General features: G+C 36.5%; 1 protein-coding gene across 2 annotated transcripts in view; it reads left to right on the plus strand.

Annotated features, from left to right (window-relative positions):
* The first annotated feature begins 10,203 nt into the window (after positions 1–10,203).
* LOC141440400 (uncharacterized) overlaps positions 10,204–17,951 on the plus strand; it is a 45,323-nt gene continuing 37,575 nt past the window's right edge. For both annotated transcript variants that reach the window (XM_074104908.1, XM_074104911.1), the window contains exon 1: positions 10,204–10,359. In XM_074104908.1, coding sequence (XP_073961009.1) covers positions 10,331–10,359 — 29 coding nt within the window. In that variant the 5' untranslated portion in view covers positions 10,204–10,330. The remainder of the gene's footprint in view (positions 10,360–17,951) is intronic.

Genomic DNA, 17,951 nt, shown 5'->3' on the forward strand with positions numbered 1-17,951 from the left:
ACACACATATTCACAAACTTCGCATTCGCATTTAGTAGGATTAAAGTCATAGCACTGCATTTTTATTAAATCATCTGATAATTGTTTTTTAGTATTTTCTATTGCCATTTTAATGGTGGTATTTAAAGCCGTTCCCGTACCCAAATGAATTCTAAAATCGAAGCCTCCCCGCGCACCACCCGTCCCGCTCCTCGATACAATGGCGATACAACAGCGCCACGTAAGAAGTGGCGACTTAACTGAACTAACAGGACACTGATTTGTAAAACTTATTACTAAAGACCGAAAAATCATGCTGGATCGCATAGATGGCGTTAAAGTTAAATTGAAATAATAAATAAACATAGTGTAAATTCGTATTTCATTTCGTAATCATACATTTTTAACTAAAATGGACTACACGAATTCCAAATTTTATTAAATTCCAATGGTTTCCAAAATTACTTACTTGGTTTAGAATAGGATCACAATTGACTAGTTTATCAGCGAACATAACGAAAACACATATTTTATGCTCTTGTGTTCTCGCGTACAGAACAAAACAAACTTAAAAATTTAAAAACTATCGCAAAAGTGCCTTATCAAAAAAAAGTGTACCCTTTAAGATTTTTTGAATTTTTGGAAAAATATGGTTTTTCCTACTCAGAATCAAGAGTACAAGCGATTCCGATCGTTTAAAAAAATTACCCCAGTTTTTCATACAACATTTTATGAGTCAGTTTGGTCACGCCCATACCCATACATATAAAAAAAAACGTCGCCAAACTGTCATTTTTTTAAACTATTGGAATCCATTGTGCTCTTGATTCTGAGTAGGAAAAACCATATTTTTTCCAATATTTAAAAAAAAGAAAGGGTACACTTTTTTGAAAACGCCCAAAAAACTAATGTTGGTAGTACGCTGTAATGTGTTGCATTCTTTAGAATCAAGCCTTATTTACCACCGCATGGTTAATTCCGCCTTGTATACTCACTGCCATAGGTGGTACCTATTTCATTATGTGTCATACTATTTATTCACCGCGAGACCATTTACTTTCAATTGCTTGGTAGCTTAACCCACATCGCAACACATTAATAACCACTGCAGTTAATCTATAAAGACAGCCGTGCGTGACATTATAATTCTGGATAGTGATGTACCAGACACAATGCTTTAGACTATCGCCGCGGTTATTACTAATTTTGTGATTTAAATTCGGGTGTTGTTCAGCGTACATTGATTTTAGAGAAGCTCGATATTTCGGCACAGTTGCATGCGCCATGATCACGAGACGACTGGAGAATTGCGGGTACCTATGCTGGTATAACTGTCAGTCAAAAAAAACAACAACAACAACAACAATAGCAACAGCAACTTTGCCGAAATATAGATCTTCTCTAAAATGAAGGTACGAGGTACGCGGAACAGAACCCGAATTTTAATCATAAAATGATGTACCAGAGTCCAGCCGCACTTTTGGTATTAGATTTTTTTTTTAGGTAGGTACTCCAGTCCTGAAGGCTTTATTGTCTAATGTATTCGGAATCGTACCGAAACAAAATCGCGCCAGAACATTAGATAATTCGGTTACTCGTTGAATTGGTCATCTATATGTATAGATTGTGCAAACTTATTTTACGAAAGCCGCAAGCAAGGGTTGATATTGATAGTGAAGTCCGTCCTAATTCCAAAACCGGGTACGGCTTATGGACTAGCCTAAAAAAGCAGCCTAATATAAAGCTGCAATTTCTATATGCGACTTACTATTTGAATAGTGCAAATACACCGAATTAAACCGTATGTCCGAGTATCGCCAGTATCTAGTAAGTATTAGAATCGGTACTCAAAATCGGCTTGACTCGGCCCCTCACTAATTCTGGACCTAGCCTTTATGCGCACGCGCAGGGGTCGCGTGAAGGTTACTGTCAGGTGCGTTAAGGGCTCACTTGCCTAAAGGTAGAGTTATCTAATACTTAATACGCCAATTAAACTTCGAGGTTTCAACTTCTGCCAATTGGGAAGTTTCCTGATCAAAGTAATATAATTTTACTAGCTCCCGCGGCTTCGCCCGCATTAAAAATAGCTTACGATTCTCGTTACCATGGCAACGCAATACGCCTTAGAGTTTGGCTTGAAAAAAGTTAAAAAAGTTTACGATAACAACGCCCTCTATTGATTGCAGACGAAGTTAACACCGTCACCGTTCTCAGAAGTGCACTCTATTTTTGTTTAAACTTAAAATATTATCCCACGAGAACGCATTACCTACTGAGATATCAAGTATTCTATGTCTCAATGCAGATCTTTGTCTATGTGTATGCCAAGTTTCTTGCGTGATTGAGTAATAAACATCCAAACATCTTCATTTGTCAATCAGCTAGACTATTAAAAAACATTGAACACGTTTTTGTCAATCAACCAAAAAATTACAAAGATGAAGCGCTTCAAAGTTCGGGAAGGCTGTCCGTGTTTAAAATTGTCGCAGGACGTTAAACTTTCTTTATAATGCGTAAGATTATACGTAAACTGCTTCAACTTTGCCCTCTGGCCCCAACATTGCCTGATTCGATTTAGAGTAAAGACTCTAAATCGAATAACTTAGCACCCTTTAGGTTTTAAAACTTATATCCCCCCGTAATAATAATTCCCGTGTAGATAAAAGTTTAAAACCTATAAGAGTGTTAAGTTATCGACTCTAAATCAACTCAGGCAATGTTGGGGCCAGAGGGCCCATTTTTCCATTTACCCTTAAAATCGTGTACACCATACTCAGTTACGTCTTAATTAAATTGACCATGTTTTTATACCTAAACAAGAAATAACTCGCCCGCACCGTTTTCCTATGCGTACATTTACACTTTACATTTTAGATTTATGTTAAGTTAAACTTTAAATGGTATTACATCAAACCGCTGTAGTGTGAGTAGTTTACTAACTAACCGCTTTAAAGTAGCTTTTACATTAAACATTTACTTAGCTCGGGCGAGTAATGGTCCACTATTTATTTATTGACGACCGGATGGCCAATTGGTTAGAGAAGCTTGAGGTCCCGGGTTCGATTCCCGGCCTGGGCAGATATTTGTATGGAATGTTTGTTCTCGGGTCTTAGGTGTTTAATATTTAGATTATGTATTTATTTAGATTATGGATTATGTATTGTATCTATACCGGGTGTGGCCTGTAATATGAGCAAATAATTAAAACATAGATCATACTCCTCAAACTGAAGAACATTAGTTCAGCGACTTTTAAAAATAGTTAGTTTTTCATTTTTTTACACTTTAAAGTTTATTCGAAGAAGCAATGTAAAGCAAAATGCTTGATGTTTGTAGCGTGACAGGCGACGTCAGTTGTGTTCTAGGATGGCGTACATTGATAGCAGTATTTAATTTGTATGAAAAAAGGAAAATTCAAAGACTCCATTATTTATTTTAAAAGTCGCTGAACTAATGTTGTTTAGTTTGACGAGGACGATCTATGTTTTAATTTTTTGCAGGTATTACAGGCCACACCCGGTATAAGTATGTTTATCCGTTGCCTATTATCCCTAGAACAAGCTTTGCATAGTGTGAGACTAGGTCAATTTAGTGTCAAGTGTCCCATGATATTGAATATTTAAAAAAACATGCAAATAAGTTTGAAGTAGGTTGTAAAAAAGCCGTGGTGGCCTAGTGGTTTGACCTATCGCCTCTCAAGCAGAGGGTCGTGGGTTCAAACCCCGGCTCGCACCACTGATTTTTTCGAAATTCATGTGCGGAATTACATTTGAAATTTACCACGAGCTGTGCGGTGAAGGAAAACATCGTGAGGAAACCTGCACAAATCTGCGAAGCAATTCAATGGTGTGTGTGAAGTTCCCAATCCGCACTGGGCCCGCGTGGGAACTATGGCCCAAGCCCTCTTGTTCTGAGAGGAGGCCTGTGCCCTGCAGTGGGACGTATATAGGCTGGGATGATGATGATGATGATGAGGTTGTAAGAAACAGTTTCAGTTTTTCGTGGTTCACCCTATTTGATATATACCAAAATTCCAAGGTTCCAATAAATTTTCGACGTAATTGGACAGGCTTCCCCTCTAGCACGGAATAGATAATAGGTAGTACAAGTACCACTAGGTATATTGATGATATCGCGAGAGTTGCACGTAACCGGTGGATGCAAGTGGCAAGTTGTACAGTCAGCAGCAGATGTGGATGAGCAGTTACGGTGTTCAAAACGCAAAGACTACTGCTAAGATAATAAAGTGTGTAGATTTTTAGCACCACAACTGCTCATCTACCTCCGCTGCTACATGATGACGATGATGATGATGATGAATAATGTTGGTAGGATGAGTAAACTCACAAATTTCTGGAATAGATAATACTAAGTCTAATACTAAGTCATGAACACATAGGTACGAATATAACAGGTTCGGGCTGAAGAACAGCGCTGAAGTGTCAGTCTGAAGACAGACACTCAGCATTATGCTGATGCCCGAACCATTTGCCGCAATTTCATGGGTCGAGTAGCATGCAGGGATACTTTTAGGTTAAGGCCGGATTTTTATTAAAGTTTATTAACCCTTTCAATAACAACATTAGAAATCAGGTCTCACGAACTTCTATAGAACCCGCATATAGTTAGTAAGTTAACTTAATTTTTAGAGTAGGTACCCTTCTTGTGTAATATGTATTATATACCTACCTAATTGTTGGCAATAAACTCATTTTCTTTCTTTCTTTCAATATTTGCTTTAGTAGCTAATGACGCAAAATACCAAAGCAAACGTTTAGAATCCTACGAAATACAGAAACAAACAAATCAAGTGTCAGAATAAATTTAATTTACAAAGAATCATAATCCCTCGGAAAGCGTTACTGTTTATTAATGTTGGTGTATCTCGCTTTTATCAGGTATTGATGCAACATGGGAAATTTGGAACGATTCATTCGTTGAGTTACGTATGTACTGTATGGAGGGCAAACGAGCAAGTGGGTCTCCTGATGGTAAGAGATCACCACCGCCCATAAACATCTGCAGCACCAGGGGTATTGCAGATGCGTTGCCAACCTAGAGGCCTAAGACGGGATACCTTAAGTGCCAGTAATTTCACCGGCTGTCTTACTCTCCACGCCGAAACACAACAGTGCAAGCGCTGCTGCTTCACGGCAGGATTAGCGAGCAAGATAGTGGTAGCAATCCGGGCGGACCTTGCTCAAGGCCTTGATTAAGAGGATTGTGTAGCTATAAATTTTCATACAAAAAGCGATAACGTTTTTCGCCCCTTAAATGTTGTCCAATTTTAATAATTTTTGTATATGTTGTAGATATAATAAAAAACTAAGGCCGTACGTTTTCATTTTAAAGAAATATTGTTTAAAACAAAAGTTACAAGCATCTAAATATCTATATTTTTGGCTAGAAAATTACCTCGGACGTTTTAATTTTTTTAATTTTAACCAAACTGAATTAATAAAAAAGAAAAACGTACAGCCCTAGATTAAGATGTACTGATTCGAATGACATCAAAATCGTCTCATTTTGTGAAAGTTTAAGGGGGGGGAAACGTTATCGCCCGAAACAATGTTTCAGAAGGAAATAGTAGGCAATCGCCTCCAGGACTCTCTCTATCGCACGATGCGGGTCGGGGGCAGGGGTATTGTAGTGATGTCAGAGGTGATATCGATATTATTATAGCCTAGGGTGGAGAAAGTAATATCGATATATCGATCGATACCGACAGGTTTATCAGGAAATAAAACACTATCGTGAAAAGTGCCTCCGAATAAGTTTATTGATTATTTTATTGTTTTATTTTAGAGTCTTCAGTGTTTTATATCTCTTGTATTTTGGTCGAGTACCTTTGGTAGCGAAATTGACTAGCCTTTATTTTGTTTGAGCCAAAATTATAATACAACTGGCACGGTCGATAAAACTGGAATCGTATTTGAGTGCCGTATAAGTTACGCGCGTGAGATTTAAGAGAGAGAAGATCTACGAGCTATACGGTACAGCGTTTATTTTTTGCCTTCTAATAAGCCGAGGACCCAAGCCAATAGGCGACTATTTTGCTACACACTTACATACAATTACAATACGTGAGCTATTAGAAAACCCTTCGGGATTCGGGGGAAATCGGAAGGATTCGTTAGTAAAAAATGACAATTGTCTTTTTGACTCAGTAGCAATCCATCACGCGTAGAGTGCACTCGTTGTGTTCATTGATTTATATAGAGCAGTTAAAACCACCACTTACATATATTTATTTAGGTAGTTTGTTATTTTTCGGAAATTGATTTCCATGGTGAGTCAATTTAAGCAGGGTATTTCTGTAAATAGCCAATCACTGGAAATTGTTTACAATGTATTTATAAATATTTTTCTCAAAAATGTCCGTAAAAGTTGACATTATTCTTTACATATCAGAAGGTGAAGTGCATAGTTTACGGTCAGCGAAAAATTAAAAAGTTAAAAAGATTGCAGGCGCGCTAGCTCGACAATAATGAATTAGCGCGCCTGCAATCAGTCACATTTTTTTTTAAGTTAAAAAGGCCATGGAAATGTTGGCACAAGTCGTATACAGTCAAGTCTAATGGCCGGTATCAGAAATTTTGTTGGAACTCCGGACCTTTTCCTATTGGGTCTGAAATTGCTTGTGGTGTTTTCAGTGGAAAAGTACACCTGCAGTTTATTTTTAATGAAAAAAGGCGGGAAAGCATAACAAAAAAATTGGAATAAAATAAAATTTTATAATATATTTTGAGAAAAAGTTTATTCTATTTCAGAATTTTTCACCATTTTTGAGAAAAGCTTTATATTAGTCTCGGCTGGAATAGCAATTGCTGGCTTCGTATTAGTTAAACGGACTCGCAAGCTCGTCCGTTTAATACTCATACTCAGCCAGCAATTGCCTACTTCCAGGCCACGACAATAATCTACTATTGTATACAAGTTGAAAGTTTTAAGAAAAAAGTTGGTCGTAAATATTTTAATAATGTGCAAGACCAAGTTATAGAAGCAACGGGGATTTCGTAAAGTACATTAAAAAAAATATAAAACGAAAGAAAACCAAAAAATTCATTTGACGTGCCCAAGAGAAGTAGATACAGTATAACAACAGCTCTATATACTTCCAAATAAAAGTAGTGTGTGGAGGCGGGGTGTTCTCAATTTAAATTGACGATGGAAGAATTCGAAAATGGTGATTTTGTTTTATTTGTATAATGACAAAAAGTCATATTGTATTAAAATTTGAAAAAGATAATAACTTTTTACGGTAACTTAGAAAAGTTTCGCAAGTTGATAACAGAACAGAAACGCATATTATCACGATCGCGTGTTATCGTCTTTACCCGAAGCATGCTTCTAAAATACGAAGGTTTTTTTAAGAGCTCACGGAATGTACTTGGCCGTTAGCCTCTTGTGACTTAAAAGAAAGGTATGTGGTGTTGCGATTTCGAGTTTCCACTCTAGTAGGTAGGCGAATAAATAATAGTTAAAAAAGCGCGGCTGCCGGTCGGTCAGTCAGTGTGCGCCGCGCGCAGCTATCGCGCCCCCCCCCTCGCCCGCGCGTCCCCCGCTGCTGCTGTCGCAGTGTGCGTGAGAGTTTGCGCATGTTGTGTTTGTGTTGTTGACGCCAGGAGTGAGGCAGCTCGCCGTGAAACAGATATAAATTTTAAGAATACCAACTCGCGTCGCGTATCGGCACTACACAATCCTCTTAAAGATGCGGGTGGAGATCCTATGTACGTGATGATGATGAAAATACAAGAATTTCTCGTTTAAAGACTACTAAAGACAAGGTATAAGATAGAGTAGTAAGGATCATTGGTAGCGGCAATATAAATACACGTTATGCAAAAATAGGGAATATTACACCAATTTTCTGCCGTCAGAGTGCAGCACTAGTCATCATCATCATCATCCCAGCCTATATACGTCCCACTGCTGGGCACAGGCCTCCTCTCAGAACAAGAGGGCTTGGGCCATAGTTCCCACGCGGGCCCAGTGCGGATTGGGAACTTCGCACGCACCATTGAATCGCTTCGCAGGTTTGTGCAGGCTTCCTCACGATGTTTTCCTTCACCGCAAAGCTCGTGGTAAATTTAAAATGTAATTCCGCACATGAATTTCGAAAAACTCAGAGGTGCGAGCCGGGGTTCGAACCCACGACCCTCTGCTTGAGAGGCGATAGGTCAAACCACTAGGCCACCACGGCTTCACGGCAGCACTAGTAGAAACCGTAAACGGTTTATTGAGTATCCTAAATGTCCATAGGATGCCTTATTATCATATTATATCAATTAAATTCTTGGAAATATAGCTCTAAATCGTTTATGTAAATTATCATGTTATTTTGTTACTAATAAATATGTCATGATTTCTATAAGTACTAAATTCTCTTTGGTCATGATCCGTCATGGCGACAAAAATATAAAGGAACTAAATTCAAATTCAAATTTAGATAGTTTATTCAGTAAATAGGCACTTTTACACGTAATTTTTTGAAGACCATCATTGCCAAGAAGAATGCGCAGCGAGAAACTTGGCAGAAAGTCATTTTTTCATAATAATATAATTACAAATAAAATACTTAAAAACTATATTATACAATTAAAGAAAAAAAGAATACAAAAAAATAATAATAAAAATACAGGGATATATGGGGTCCCTGAGTTACAATACTAAACACTAACTATAATATCTAAACTATATCTACGTTCAGTGAGTCTAGAATGCTAGACAACTAGAAACTTAGTTCTGAAATATACATTTCAGGTCAAGTAACCATTAAGCTTTTGGATTTTGGATTTTGAAGGCAAGTTCACGTCTGCCGCCCCCAAAGTTAGCTCAAGTAACGTTGTCATGGCGATTTGCGCTAGTGTCGCCCCCTGCGCAGAGCTTTGCCTGATATGCCCTATTTCAGCTGTATTACTTAATTTATATCTATTTACGGTTTTTACAGCTCTGTGATGGAAAGACACACGGACAGTGTCGCGTAGAGTTCCATTGTTACCCTTCCCAGGAAATATTCGACGAAACTGGCTGAAATTTTGACATAATAATTGTCTATGTTTTTATGATTTTATCCGGTATAGCTAAAGTCCAACCAGCCAGTACCGTCTGTGTACCAACCAACGTTTATAAAGCATTCGTTCCGTAATGAATCTTCATTAGCGGCCATTAAGCCGCGTCCACACGAGCGTCGTCACGCTCGCTGACTGCGTGAAGGTCGCCGTCTCAAAGAACATATATAACGGGAGCTAGCACTAAATACACGCTGCCAGGATTAGTGTAAAGCAGTAAAGACAGCTAAAATCAACTCCTGTTGTAAGTACTTTTTGACTGTCATGCCTCTATTTATAGCTGTCATTATTAGCTTTTGGAATAAATTCGTAACAGTCACGGACTTAACTACATCTTAAATTGAGATGTTTCACTAATCACAAGAACATCATCATCGTAAGGTATCAGTCCACTACGGACATAGCTACTTAAGGCCTACGCTAGCTGACGCGGTTTGGACGGAGCGAATGGACGCCTATTAAAAAATAGTATCATCATCATCATCAGCCTACAGCAGTCCACTGCTGGACGTAGGCCTCTTCCATGGCGCGCCACAACACTGTCTTCAGCCCCTCGCATTCATCCGCCGCCAGCGACCCTCTTAAGGTCGCCTTGTAAGGTAAAAAACAGTATGAGCAATGCTAAATGCACGCGTATTTTTGTAACTTGGGCTTTTGGAAATTTGGTAGGTATACATAGCTGGACGTCAGGCTTATTATCGCGATTTTCCTACAGGATCAAAACGTGTTTAAAATAGTTACTAGATACTATTCGAAAAGAGATGAGGTGGGATATGTGGGGTGGTAAGACAAATTGACACAACCATCTGTTGAAAAATTCCGGGTCAATTTTGAAATTTTTTTTGTGGTTATGATTAATTGCGTTAATAAAAGTGAGTTTAGGAGATTTGTTCTTAACATCTAAGTTCTTTATTCTGTGAGTATAAAGAATTTATACATACTTAGATTACTTCAAAGGTCCAGCTTTCATGTCTAAATGTTCTTTAACACATTCTAAACTATAACAGATGCCACCAGTTTCAAGTAATACAAAAGAAACTCGACCTCAATACGCTTCCTATCAATGAAAGTATTAAAATTTTACGCGCCGATTCTTCCGAAAAAACAAACAAACACTTCTTCGATTGTTCCTATTTCAGTTGCATACCGCGACCGCGGCGACTGCTCGTGTGTAAGACGCTTTAATTATTTAAAAATCGAATTTCGAACTTTGGAACGTTGCGATTTGAAGTTTTTCTACTTTTCTATTTGTAGTGTGCCAGTGATATTGTGTGTTTCGAATGCCCGAAGGAAATTCTAATAAAATAAGGTATTTATAAAAAGTACGATTATTTTGTGACGATTAGATAAAAATCGTAGGTACAATTTTTCTTTTAGGTTATTTATCGATGAAATCTAGATTAGTTTGGAAGTCTGCGCATTTTTATTCTTCGTTGCCTAAACAAATGTATAACAAGTTTAATTAAATAGTGACTAGAAAAAGAACACAATAGAAAATATTACCCCAATTGAAAGTACCTATTATTTTATTGTTTATTTTGTTAGTACAGTCTTATTATTTGTAGCTAGGTACTTATTTTATTCTTTAGGTATTATAAATATACTTACATAACCTTTTATCGCCGTTATATCTTATCCATATTATTTACAAGCTTTTATATAATTTGCCCCGTTTGTTGTTGTTGTTGTTTTCTTTTGGGTGCAATCTTGCAAGTTCATTTGGACCCACTTCCAGTGGTCGTATTGACTTACAATTAGTATAAAAGTACATATTAATGTTAGTTGGATGATGCAAGTAGGTACAATCAATGAAAAGTACGTTCAGCAAAAAAAAGCTTGTAAGTATTAAAAATTAAAATTTTAACAGAAATTTATTATAAACCATCGTTTTATTGATTGCCTCCGCAAATTAAGTGTTCAATTGCATTTTTAATAGTTTATTTAAGGCCGTCAGAACATCAAGCCTTAGTCGCTTTTTATTTAAAAGAATAAAATTCTAATTACAAATTAATAATAATAATAATATTTATTTAAAAACTCAAGGCTACGTATTAACAAAATAACAATATTTAAATAAATATTCTGATTTTATTCAAGAATCGGCTAAATCAATGGAGTAATTGAACTTGACAGAAAAAAAATATTACAATATTCATTTAATACAATAATCAAAAAATAAAGGAATAATCAAATTACAAACAGGTACTACTAATCCACAACAAGTTACGTCAAATTACTTAAACTATAAACAAGAAAATAATTTAAAAGTACTTCTATTGAACTTTAAATTCGCGCGAATTTGTGTTCCCGTTTATCTGTGTTTTGCTTGTAGGTATATTCAAAGTTAAGTGTAAAAGTACTTATTTATTTATAAGTTATAACATGATTCACTAATCGTGTTGTATTGGTGTCAAAACTCTCAAGAAAGCTTAACGTCAAAGTGACAGCTGTCAACGTCTGAATTACCTTGTATCTGTTGCATTTAAATAATGCTATTTAGGGAACAAGTTCAATCAACATAGCTTAGGATAGTAATACTTTACTTTGACATTTAGACATGACCAATTTAACTATACTAATATGAAGGGACAATATCACAGAACTTATTTAAATTATTACTACGAGCCGTTGTTATTTTAATTTGTTAGTTCAATGATATGATAAAATGCTTATTTTTAGGTATATTGTCGTTTCATGACACTCGAGGTTTTTTTAGTAAAAATTAAAAGTTTTTTGTATGGGAAACAGTAAAACCGACACGCAATTTATCTATATATGTATTTCTATCCGTTGTCTAGCATCCAAAATACAGTCACCAGCACCAATATCTGACACAACAAGCGTATTCCTAGGGCCGGAAGGACGTGTCAGATATTTTTGCACGCTCCGCTGTGGCAGATATTAATGCTGGTGACTGTACCTACAAGCTTTGCTTAGTTTGGTGCTAGGTCGATTGGTGTAATTTGTCGTAAGATATTTTTATTACTTTTTAAATACAAACATTCTACTTCTCTTTATAAATCAATTTAATGACACGTTACATAGTTAGATATTTGGAATAATACTTAAGACACCTACGTACTTTTAATCGTGAGGTACTCACGGGATTGGGATTTACACATTAAATCCCAAAATCCCAACTGCTGAGTTTAGAGGCATTTTCCAAATGTGCACCCGGATAGCACATATTTCAACCACATCCGCCTTTTAATTCAGTTAAATATAATTCCTAACATTATCACTTTAAGGTTGTAATTGGATTGATGAAAAAGCAAAACATAGGACTATGTTTCGCGGTACGTTTCGCACGGAAGTACGTACCTTTCACTGGTCTTAACTATCTTTTTAAAATGATTGCATCGAAACATGGCGGAAACTAGTGCTGCTGTTAAACTTGGGAACTCAAAGTATTTATTTTGCCCCCTTAAGGCAAATATATGTCTGTGCTTCTGTGTGTCTGTCTGTGGCACCGGAGCTCTTAAACAGCTGAACTGATTTTGATAAAACTTGTCTAAGAACCATCGCTAGAAAACCTGCTTTCAAATAAAAAACCGTTTTCGAATCGGTCCACCCGTTTAAGAGCTACGGTGCCACAGACAGACACACAGAAACACAGACACATATAGCGGTCAAACTTATACGGGGGTTAAAAATAAAATTAAGTTATTTATACCATTGTATAGCTAAAGTACTTAGAAAAATTCCCAGACGCGCTGACGTTTGCGATCGTACTCGTATCCACCATCTCTTTCTACCCTCGTCTTGCCACCTTATGCCGTGTGTGAGAAAGAAGTGGTGAAACCGATTGTGATTCCAAATGTGTTAGATAATAAGAACTCTGTTATATTTATGGTTCTTACCTTCAAGTTTATAATAATAAAAAAATACACGCTGTAAAATAAGAAAATCCGATGAAGTACAGTCGAGTTCATAAACCTGTGAGCAAAAATTTGATCAAAAATATCTGAACACGTCTCTATTGTTCACGGCGTAGAAGCGTGTTCAGATATTTTTGATCAAATTTTTGCTTACATGTTTATGAACTCGACTGTACCATAAATAAAATAGCAACAAGTGTTAATTCAAACTAACAACAAAAACATCTGCTGAAATATTTTTCATTTATTAAAAGACGCCTTGCACCATGTTTGCTAATGTCGTCCGAAATTCGAAACAAAAGATCGGTTTTCTTTCTCATTTGCATCTTCAGAAGAAAACCGAGGAATCCCGAGCGTACAAACTTCGATTTGGGTCATTTGCAGAAAATTATGCACCTATCAAGTGTCCCAAACTTTCTTTTATATAAAAAAAAATATTTCTCAGGTGCGTTACGTTCATAGAAATAAAAAAAAACATACTCAAATGAAACGAAATTGAGATGGATATTTTGGACATCTTGATGTCTCGAAATTTTGTTAAGAAAAATATTTCTCAGTTGCGTTATATTCATGAATATAAATGAAAAAAACATTCATACAAAAATGTAACGAACTGAGATGGAAAATTAGGGACATATTTTTTCTTGTGAGGTTCGAAAGTAAAAACGATTCTGAGTAAGATAAGCATAAAAAAAACAATTTTCTGAAAAAAAAACGACAGGTGCACATTTTCTGCAAATGACCCATTTGATAAACTTTTCCTTTGTTTTCGCCGATTAAAAACTATTCTGCGAGCAATTAATCAGCGGCGTCGCTTGCGCATGACAGGGACGATTGATCGCGTGACACACAGCACATAACCGGTGTACACATCCAGTGAATAATGCTTTTCCGTCGTATTTTGTCGAAAACGTTCGTATATGTGCTTTCTCAATTAGGTTCAGTAAACTTCAGCAAGCTAGTTGAGATAGCATGATAAATACGAACTTTACCGACAAAATACGATTTGGCTTACATCTTCTCCTTAAAAATTTGAGGACATTTCCTTTGTTTTATATTCGCATGTATAATATGTATTATGGTTATATACACACACACAAACACACACACACACATATATATATATATATATACTAGTTTATTGATTTATTTATATTGTAGTTTATGTATTATATTGTTTAAAAGACTGTATGTAGCTTCCACTTTTTTTTTTTACTCTTAAACTCACTCTTTGTCGGGCCCTAACTGATTGCTCCTCTCATCTACTCAAAGGTTGACTGGTAGAGATCCCTTAAAGGGATAAGTCCGCCTTTGTACAAGTATTTCAAAGTTTGTCAATTGTGTTTTGTTTATTTTCTTTTGTACAATAAAGAGTTTACATACATACATACCTCCCTGTCTCTGCCTGTTTTCCAGGTTTGCTCGCAAATATGTATTTTTTTAACCACTGACGCAAAAAACCCCTCTTGGATGGTGCAACAGCCTCTTTGTCAGTTGGATTATCAGAAAATATTGGAGACGCATTTTATATTTTGTTTTAAAAAAAAATAATTTACAAAAAAAACCGCATTCAAATCGGTTCACCCGTTTAAGAGCTACGGTCCTACAGACACACATAGCGGTCAAAATTATAACACCCCTCTTTTTGCGTCGGGGGTTAAAAAAATCAATGGCAATACAAAAAATTGCATAATTATTGAATGGCATCTTTATAAAAAACTTATAACACCCCTCTTTTTGCGTGGGGGGTTACAAAATAATCTTGAAAGAACCACATAGCGACAATCCCAGAAACGGCCTCCTGTGCTGGTTAGAAACAAATCCTGTAGGTAGCTACAATAAACATAAAGGTCATTGTGTTGTTACTATTGTTCCTATAATTTCCACGAAGGCCAAACATATTGTAACGGAGCTATATCATAGTGGTCGTGACATAATATGATAGATAATCGATATACTATGCTGGGAAAATCCTTGTTCAGTATGTTGCAGAACCAATGTGATGTAAATATACCATCGTTCATAATATTTACGAGTATGTTTACAGTATTTATTGTTTAGGAAGATTTCTAAATATCCAAATATTTCTGAGTGTTTCGTGTGCGAAATTACAATTGAAAACCAAAAGCGGAAAAGAAAACTGGAAAGAGAATTGAAAGAAAGAAAGAAAGAAAGAAAATAATTTATTTATAACAGCAATGACACATAATAAGTAAAAATAACAATAGGAAATGTTGCCGCTATAAAAAGGTCGCGGCTCAGCATATCGCTGGTTGAAAACCAGCACTGGTCTTCCGCCGGGCCACAGGAGAGTGCAATTACGGAAAGTCACACAAAACAAATCAAAGTGAAATCAAATACAAAAATAGTTACGAGACTAAAATAAAATAATTGGGGCCAATTCCACTCATTCTGAGAAGAGGCCTGTGCCTATTGGGATCATCGACATCTATGTATAGTCTGCATGTTTCTTACATCAAAACGGCGTACAAAATCTGTTCATAGCGCGGATTTGACCTTTCACTATAGTTTGTTGACGTCCGTGACAGGGGTTGTGTCAAAGTAATATTGATGATTGATGCGCCGCGCATTTTGTTCCAAACAGACAGTCTGGTGCCGTAAGGTACCATCAGCCAAATATGTGGTCTACCTTAAAGTTGATAATCGTTTCATGTCACAAAACTATAATGCCAATAGACGTGTCTGTCAACTTGAAAGTTCGACTTTAGCGACATATTCATTTGATAGGAACTTGTTTAAAAATTGATAGACCACTTATTTGGCTGATGGTACATAGATGTCAATGATTAGGGCATATAGGCTTGGAAGATGATGATGATGAACAAGCCGTCGATGAAGGACGCAACATTTCAAATTACAATCGTGACTATTTCCCAGCTAATTTAGCTTATCTTCTAATTATCTCGTTTAAAAACTCAAGATGGATGAGGTAAACAAACCCATTATCGGAGTCATCTCGTCATTGGCCAGATCACGATCTGACGACATGATGAAGACTTGTTGATTGTCATCGTGTGAAGGATACGTACCTACCTATTATTAGGCTCAGTTTCCATCGTGTGGTGTCGGGTTAGAATTACACCTCTCCATTTCTTTCGTGGATGTCATAAGAGGCGACTGAGGACATAGCGCATTCTTAGTAATAAACGGGCCTATCTCAAAATTGGCGTAAAATTAGTTATTGTACTAAAACGGCTTATATCTGACAGCACTATCGGCTCTCTTTCTTAAACCAGCCTAAATCGGGTATTATAAAGAGATAGCACGATTTATGGTGCGTTTTACTTTCAACAAAATTGCAAATTTCATTTGGTGCTAAAGCAGCTTACTACAGTCATGTTCCGACTGACTTGCGAGCAAGGTGTTGTCTTTCGTGAGCCATTTGGAGATAGATCGTTATTGCAATAAGGAAAACATGAGTTTTGAATAACTTTTAAGCAAATAAAAGCATATTTAGATTTTCGAATTCCGTAGGAGCCCTGCAGGTCCCTTAAGGTAGGCGTCCACTTATCCGCATCGTACGCTTCGGACGTATCGGATTTGTTGCTTTGTATAGAAATGTGCGATGCTTACGATGCGGACAGGTGGACGCACTTATATGAGTTTCTATACAAAGAATACTACGATCCGTTGCGTGCGATGCGTCCGATGCGTCCGATACCGACAAGTGGACGTTTACCTTTTGACGACAGCCACGGGAAGAAATGGATCGGTCCTATTTAAAAACCGGGCATGGCACAGAGCTAGGATTAGCATAGATTATTTACACTGTAAGCTTTGAACTGGTTTCCATTGTCATGTTAAATATGACCTTCTATGCACCTACTTTAGTACGCTGCTCCAAGACGCGTGTGATATTTAACAAACAATGGCAAATTATAGTTATACGTATTATATTAGGTATATTTGATTACTTCCAAAGTCACTGGTAAGCTTATTTTTGAAGTCATATCTGTGAAAGTATAACCTAACCAAGAAAAATTTGGAAAACCCCCGACATTGTCACTTCAAAGTTCGATATCTCAAAAACTGTTGAACTTTAAAGTCGGGACCCATTTCAATCCGGACGCTCAAAAACTCTTAGTATAATAATGGTTCCCGACTGTTGAACTTTAAATTAGCTACTTAACAGAGTTCTAGACCACTAGGCTTATTTTGTTCCCTTTTAGTTTTGGCAGTCGGGTTTTTCGATTTTTTTAATTAATTTCATACAAAATTTTATGAGTCATGCAGTCATGAAAATTTTAAGTGTATGAAAAAATCGTAACAAAACTGTCATTTTTTTGGGGACATTTTTTTTAAACTACCGGAATCGATTGTGCTCTTGATTCTGAGTAGGAAAAACCATAATTTTGCCTAAATTTTAAAAAAAGGGGTATCTCATCTGGAATTCACTTATTTATTGAAAAACTGTGGAGGTAATCGGATACCTAGTTAACCATAGGAGTACAAAACGGCTGTTCGGAAAAAAAACCGTTGTGAGACGTACCCGTAAGTATAATAGGGAATAACTAGTCAAAAGATAAAAGGGCTTTTTATCGGTAAAATGAAACCAAAAGTTTATTCGTGTTTTTATTACAATACTAGCTTTAGCCCGCGGCTTCGCCCGCGTGGAATTCGGTTATCATCAGCATCGATTGTGCTCTTGATTCTGAGTAGGAAAAGCCATATTTTTTCCAAAATTAAAAATTAAGAAATAGAGCAGTGATCAACGTAACCGAGTAAAGAACATTCATTTTAACATCTGAATCACACCAATTAAGATAAACTTAAGCGTACGAGCTTACTGTAACATAGTAATCAGTATTGCATGTGACATTAACCTACTGGTAGCTTATTAATCCATAAACGACCACCAATTATCTGTAACTAGTACAGACCTACCATACTCGTAGATATCTTAGGTATATGTCCGTTTGTTCGACAAGAAAAAACAAACATAGCTAATCGTCAACTCAATTCCCAAATGTATTTTAAAATCAATCCCATTTAAATTGAAACC

This window comes from Choristoneura fumiferana, chromosome 22 (assembly GCF_025370935.1).
Source record: "Choristoneura fumiferana chromosome 22, NRCan_CFum_1, whole genome shotgun sequence".
Classification (NCBI taxonomy): Eukaryota; Metazoa; Arthropoda; class Insecta; order Lepidoptera; family Tortricidae; genus Choristoneura; species Choristoneura fumiferana.